Here is a 7393-nt window from a genome sequence, read left to right on the forward strand (position 1 = left end):
TTTTAATATTTTTATATATTTTCCATATTTATATTCCTTTTTCTATATTTCCTTTAAATCTTAGACCTTTTCTATAGATTTACAGATATTCTATTTTTAGATGTACTTTACATGTCTTTTATCTATTCTTACCTATTTTTGTCTAGTGGGCATATCTTACATATTAGATACATTTTAGATGCTTTTTAGGTATATTTTATGTATTTTATGTATACTTTAGAGATTTTTATATATATTATAAGCCCTGATAGATTTAATTCTCAGATTTTGTCCCAAGACAACAGATCTGCTTCACCCACACGGAAGCAGCAGAATTCCATGATTTTAATTTTATTAACATTATTATTAAATCCCTGCACTTCCTTCCCTACAAAACGCCCTCCAAACATGCCCGCAGAGCTCCCAAAGTTTTCCAAGCACTAGCTGAACAGTCCCTGAAATTCCTTGAAGCCCCGAATTCCTCCTATTTCCCAGGCATTCGGTGCGGGCGAAATTCCGGTGGTGTCCCCTTTAAAGATCCGCCCGTTCCCACGTTTCGCTCCGCTCCCGAAGGTTTCCTTCCCGGGTTATTTTTAGGGATGAGCAGCTAATGATGAGGGAGGTCGCACGGATGGATCCTGCAAATCCCTGTTCCCTTGAATCCCTTGCAGCAAAGTCTCCTGGGAGGGGACATGGACATCGGCACCCCCGGAGCGCTGTCCCCGTCCAAGCCCGGCTCCCAGTACTACCAGTATCCCAGCAATAATCCGCGCCGGAGGCCTCTGCACAGCTCCTCCATGGGTGAGTGACCCCTGCACCTCTGGCCTCCCGCCGCTTCCCGAGGAATCCCACTCTAGCCGAGCGACGGTTGGGAAGGGACACAATAAGTGCTGCGGGAGCGACGCTCCCGGGCGTTATTGCAGCCTCGCCGAGCCTTCAGAATTCCCTGTTTTCCCCGAGCCTGAGGCAAAACCTGCAACTCGTAACACCCACATCCCAAGTATTAACCATTTCCCTGCGTTTTCCCCCTGGAATTCTTTATTCCTTGTTATTTCTGGGGATTTATTTCTTGTTCTTTATTTCTTGTTCTTTCTTTGCTTGTTCTTTATAATTATTGTTGCTCGCCGCAGCGGGAAAGGCACGAGCCGGCAAAATCCTGGGGCAGAAACCAATGGAATCCCTAAAAGTCCTACTGGGAACAGAGTGGGGGAGAAGTCGCTGAGATCCCTAAAAAAATTCCTGCTTTATAAAGCAGCTTTCCCTCCCTTTTTTTTCCAGAAGTTCAGACAAAGAAAGTTCGGAAAGTTCCTCCGGGTTTGCCGTCCTCAGTAAGTATCGCGCGCTCCGGAGGCTTTGTTTGGGAACAGGGGGATGGAAGGAGCCTGTTCCCGAGGGATGAGGCTCAGGGAAAGGTGAGGAATGCCCAGAGCCTCGACCTGGAAAGCTTGGAGCCGGGAATGTGGCGCTCCAGGAGTGTGTTCCCTGGGAATGTGGCTCTCCGGGAATGCGGTACCTGCTCTGGGCACGTGCCCTTTGTGGGGCTGATTGATGGATCGGCGGCGGGAAGAATTAATGAGGAATTCCCTGGGAATCGTCCCCGGGATGCAGGAGAACTCCCCTGGCATTCCAGAGGGATGCAGGATGGCAGCCCTGGCATTCCAGAGCTCCGGGAGCTGCGGGGGGGGTCCAGGTGCCAAGCGCTGCCTTCCAGGTGTTCCAGAGGCTCATTAATGCCCCTTATCCCGGTTTTCCCCCCGAATTCTCAGGAATATCCCCAAGCCCCTCAGTCTGTTGACGATCACAGGCACGTTTGTCGTGTTTTTCTGGAATTTTTCCATTTTCCAGCCAGAAATCGCTGGGTTTCTCCACTAAATCCTTTGTTCCACGCTGCTAAGAATTCTACAATTAATTCCAATTTCTGGATTATTTTGTGAAATCTTCGTGGGGTTTTTCCCCCCAGAAGCCATTCCAAAGTGCTTTTATTTCAAATCCATGCAGATCTGTGGAAAAGCAAAGTTTTGTGAGAAATGACCCAACATTTCAGTCCCAAAATTATGGCTAAACTTGCATTTGATTGGAAGGTTTGAATTTTTTATTCCAATTTTTTCATTATCTTTAAAATATATTAATAATCATTTGCATCTTATTTGCAAATCAATATCAAATAAACCCCCAGAAGAGAAAACCTTCCCTTTCCTACCTGAGAAATCCCATTCTCTGGGCTCTGAATCTGATTATTATTGGCAATTAATCCGTGGGAATATGTAATAAATTAATAATAGAATATATACAAATGAATCTCCCATGGATTTGGTGATTTTATCCGAAATCCCTGGAAATTGGCAGTTGGCAAATATGTTTATATCTATAAAATATATCTAATTATAAAGCTCTAAATTATAAATATCAAGTTGCTAAATTATTTTCGTTAATGATCACTTTATAATCAATAAAATTCCAATTAAAACAGGGAAATACATAGAAACATCCACATTTCTTCCCATGGATTAATCAAATCCTGATCCAATGGATTAAATACAAACATTGTCAGTGGTTAAAATACAAGATTATAGAAATATTCAAATACAGCCCCCAGTCAAGGAATAACATCCATTATTTGGAATTAAAAACCAAGTCCCAAAAGTGCCTTTGGAATTTCTTTCCCTCGGGGCTTTTTGGGGCTCGATTTTCTTGGACGCTTGAAATGCTTGGAATTATGTCATGAGGAAATCTGCCATCCCAGCTATTCCTGAATATTGGAATCCCTCAAAACACCATTTTCTGGGAATAAATGGATCAAAAGGTAGGTCCTGGAAGGGGAATTAAAGCACGGAATGATGGAAATAGGGACTTTTTGAAGGGGAAATGGGGAGATTTGGGGCATTTTGGGTTCTGATATCCTGGAATCACCTCTTTAATTTGGAATTTATTTAGGATGGATACACGGATCGACATCCTTAGTGGGTGGGGTGGGAATGTTCTGGGATTTCTCTTAAAATGTGGCTTTTCCCATGGGATTTGTGCCGGGAACAGGGAGCAGCATCGGTGAATAGCCCTCACTTATCGGGGGTTACATCAGCAGCAGGTGGAAATTCCAGGGATACACGGGAATAAATGTGCTGGAGCAGCTCCTCCTTTATTCGGGAAGCGGCAGCGAGTTTGGAAAACAAAATCCATGAAACAATGGGAACAATCAGTTGGCAAATAAGGAATTCGAGGTGAACGGGGGGAGACTCTTAGCAGGGGTTTCAGGGGGTGATCCCAGGCCGGGATGAGCTGGAATCCAGGTGTGGATTCCCAACACTTGGTCAGGATGTGGCTGCGTCCCTCAAAACCCGCCCGCTTTTCCAATGCCGTGGGATTTTCCCGGTCGCCGCCAGAATCCGAAGTGCTCTGGGGTGGGGGTTTGGGATTGGCTTCATCCAGCATATTCCCAGGGTTGGATCTTCCCAGGTGGAGCTTCTCCCACCTTGTAGAGGTTTTCCGTGGTCCTTCTCCGTGGACACTTTTCCTTTACAACTCCAAGGCCTCCTGCTCCCGGGGCTCCGTGGGCAGAGGCATGGATGTGGTGGATCCCGGTTTCCGGCAGATCCCATGTCCTGCTCGGCCCATGGGGAAGGGATCCATGGAGAAGGAGCTACTCCAGCTTCCCCCCCACTGGGAGCAAACCCTAAGTAGGTGATGGCGCTGTTCTGGTACCCCAGCTCTCCATCCAGCCGGATCCTTGGAATTCCAGGAGCAGCACTGAGGGGGATGTTTGGAGAGCCGCTTTCCTGGGATTCCCTGGAGGTGATTTGTGGTGGGAATGGGTGATCCTGGAGGTCTTTTCCAATCTGAACTGTTCCGTGGTTCCGTCCTTGTTCCCTCCCTGAGCAGCTGGAGTGTCCCTGAGTGTCCCCAATCCCGGGATCCTCGGGTGGGAAAATTCCTCAGGTGTGGAGGCTCCTCACATGGAACCATCTCCTTGGAAGTGGCTCCTGGGTGAGGGACCTTTCCCTAAAATCCAGCCTGGGTGAGGGATCCCGCTCCAGGGGTCTTTGAGGATCAGTGGGATGGGTGAGGCCTCCTCGGCACAGAGAGGCCTTCCTGGACACAGATCCAAGGAAAGGAGGGAAAATGGGAGCGAAAACTTGGAAGCACCTCTGTGGTGTTGTTTTAAAATGGATTAAGAGGCACAAAAATTCCCATAAAAATTATTTGGTAGGTTTTAAGGAATTGCATGGGATATCCCCAACATGGAAAAGCGACTGGAATGGGATGTGGATGCTCCAATATTTGTATTTTCCTGGGAAATCGACCCATTTTGGGATATTAAGGTATTTTGGGCTCCCAAAAAATCTCTCTCAAATCCAGGAGTGAATCTTCCCGGTTGGGATTAGTGGGATCTGGTTTAGCTGGGACAGAGACTCCCTCTTCAGTAAACTGTGGGAAGTGCACAAGGATTCAGGAAGGATTTGTCCAAAAAATTCCAGGTTCTTTCAGAATTCCTGCAAAACCAGACTCAGGGGCTCCAGGGCAATATTTTTAAGGAAGTTCCTGGAAATTTGGAACCAGGAATTCTATTTGTTCTTTGGGATGAGGGTCCAGAAAATACCTTGGATATAAATTAATATTAATTAAATATAATGAATAAATATTCAAATCCGTAGGAATTCCATATCCAGCTTCCAACACTTTGTTTCTCTAATTACATCATTTATAATTTGGTTTTCTTGTGGGAATTCAGCTGAGTTTCCCAAGTGGAAACCCCAGGACTTAATTGAATATAGAAACACTCCAATCCTCTCTTGGATCTGGCTCTTCCCACGTGGATTTGGGAAAGGAAGGATTCTGGGGGCAGGGATGGATTCATTTCATCCCTTTATTTGATTCCTCGAGGTTTTTCTTCCTATGCAGAAGGGATTGGACATGGGATGGGAGTGGAGGGCGGGATGCTAAGGAAGGAGTTATCTCTGGAAGGGAGAAGAATTCCTTCCCCATATCCCATCTAAACCAGTGGGAAGCATTCCCTGTGTCCTGTCCCTCCATCCCTTGTCCCGAGTCCCTCTCCAGCTTCTCATGGAGCCCCTTTAGGCCCTGGAAGGGCCTCCAAGGCCTCCCTGGGACCAGGACCGGGATTAGGAGCAGGAGCAGAACCAGGGCTGGGACCAGGACTGGGAGAAGGAGTGGGATCGAGACCAGAAGTAAAACCAGGATGAGGATTGGGACCAGGAGCAGGGGCTGGGAGTGGGAACCAAGTCAGGAACAGGACTGGGAGCAGGAGCAGGACTGGGAGCGGGATCCAGGAGCAGGACTTGGAGCAGGAGCAGGATTAGGAGGAGGACGTGGAGTGGGACCAAGAGCAGAACTGGGATTAGGACCAGGAGCAGAAGCAGGAGCCGGAGCAGGCCTGGGATTGGCAGCAGGTGGGACATTCCCCGTTCCCCTCTCTCCTCTGGGTTCCCAGACCCCTCCGAGGCCCAGCTCCCGGGATTGTCCCTGTGCCAGCCCCGTCCCCTTCTCCCGCTCCCGCGGTGCTGCAGCCCCTCACTCGGCGCTCCTGGTTCATTTGGGATTCAGGGAGGGTGTTTTTTGTGGAAAGGCGTTTCCCTCGCTGACCCCGGAGCATCTGTTCCGATTATTTTTTTCCCGAGCCTCCTTTGGCATTGGGGAAGTGTTAATGTCTCTCGGATCTGTTGAACGCTATTTAGGGATATTTATGATCACCTCTTGCTTTCCGGGGGGAAAGTGTGCCGGGATTTTTCCTTCCCAGGCAGCCGGGGAAGGCTTGGGATGAGGGAACAGCTTGCTCGGAACATGTGCTTCCCGTGACAGTAAAAAGAACAAATCCCATCCAGTTGGGGGAATCGATGCGCAAAGCGGGAGCTTTAGGCCTGGCCTGGCCTGGAATCGCTTCCCAAATTCCATGTAAAACTCGGCAACAGGGATCTGTCAGTGTTTTCCAAGCGGTTTCGCTGCTTCCAGCCTCCACTTTTGCCTCTTAAATTGGGGAAATTGGAGCATTGGATACTCCTTCCTGATCCTAAAAGCAACGAGGAATCAGGAAGGAAGGGCTTGGAAAAGTGAATGGATTCAAAGGGAGGAATTGTGAAATCCTGGAATGGTTTGGTTTGGAATTATAGAGTCATGGAATGGTTTGGCTGGGAATCACAGTGGGTTGGAATCATAGAATCCTGGAATGGTTTGGTTTGGAATCAGAGTCCTGGAATGGGTTGGGTTGGAATTGTAGAATCCTGGAGTAGTTTGGGTTGGAATAACAGTCTTGGAATGGTTTGGCTTGGAATCACAGTCCTGGAATGGTTTGGGTGGGAAGGGATTTTAAGGATCATCTCATTCCACCCCCTGCCATGGACAGGGAAACCTTCCACTATCCCAGATTGCTCCAACCTGGCCTTGGAAAATTCCAGGGATGGAGCAGCCACAGCTTCTCTGGGCTTGGGAACATCTCCTGCCTTTGCACTGCTTCCAAGACCTAGAGAAATTCAGGAGGATGGAACTGGGATGGAGCTTTCATGGGATCATGGAAGGGACCTTCCAAGGCCATCTGATTCTATGATCCCATGGGATGTGCAGTCCCACCAGTGGGATAAAGCTGCTCCTGAGGGTCCCTGTGTCAGCCCTGAGGGTCCCTTTGGATTTCATTCCCATGGGATGGCCTTGTGCTTGGGAATGACCCTCCTGGGACCCCCAGCTGTGTCCCAGCATCCCAAGAGCTTGGATCAGGATCCCTGGGAGCTGCCAGGGCTGTCCCAGTACCCCAGATCAGACTCAGAGCCATGGACAGAGCTGGGAATAACTGAATTATGCATAGAAGCAGGACTGACTGGGAATTCTAAACACCACTGACAGGGAATTCTGTCCCCTCAAACCTCAGCCTTAATGGATATCTCCAATATATCCCAAATTTTTGCTCCTTATTACCCTACGGGTGTGTGTGTGTGTGTGTGTGTGTGTGTGTGTAAGCTGCTGCAGTTCATCCTTCAGGATACCCCGTAAATCCCTGCTTCCCTTTGCATCCTTGTTTTCCTTGGAAAAAGCAGCTGGGAAAGAATGAAAGGCACTTTCCAGCGCCTTCCCCCAAGTAGTTCCCTCACCCTCTGATTTCCCGACCTTTCCAGAAGATTCCTGGAACATTCAACCTCCTCAGGTGACAACAGGGAAGGGGGGGGTTTCCCTGTGCAGCTAAGTGATTCCAGGAGGATGGAGAACAGAGGGAATCGCCCCAAAACCATTAAAAACCGAGCAAAATCCCGGGATTTTTTTTTGCCGGCTCTGGAATGCGATTGCTGGGATAATTAGCGCCCATCTCCCAAGACTTCCCGACATTCCCGGTTCACCTCCCCGCCGCCCTGTTAATCCCCCTTTTCTCCCCGCCCGCGATCCGAGCGGAGACGTGGGATTGCCGCGCAACAGG

At 48.6% G+C, this 7393-nt stretch overlaps 1 protein-coding gene across 24 annotated transcripts in view; it reads left to right on the forward strand.

Annotated features, from left to right (window-relative positions):
* The window catches only part of TCF4 (transcription factor 4), a 117996-nt gene that overhangs the window by 72786 nt on the left and 37817 nt on the right, over positions 1 to 7393 (forward strand). For 23 of the 24 annotated variants that reach the window (XM_029965687.1, XM_029965675.1, XM_029965670.1 and 20 more), the window contains 2 exons: positions 651 to 780; positions 1258 to 1307. In XM_029965687.1, coding sequence (XP_029821547.1) covers positions 651 to 780; positions 1258 to 1307 — 180 coding nt within the window. The remainder of the gene's footprint in view (positions 1 to 650; positions 781 to 1257; positions 1308 to 7393) is intronic. The other variant, XM_029965665.1, reaches the window with a different exon arrangement.

The sequence above is a fragment of the Manacus vitellinus genome, unplaced genomic scaffold (assembly GCF_001715985.3).
Source record: "Manacus vitellinus isolate BGI_N305 unplaced genomic scaffold, ASM171598v3 scaffold_115_pilon, whole genome shotgun sequence".
Taxonomy (NCBI): Eukaryota; Metazoa; Chordata; class Aves; order Passeriformes; family Pipridae; genus Manacus; species Manacus vitellinus.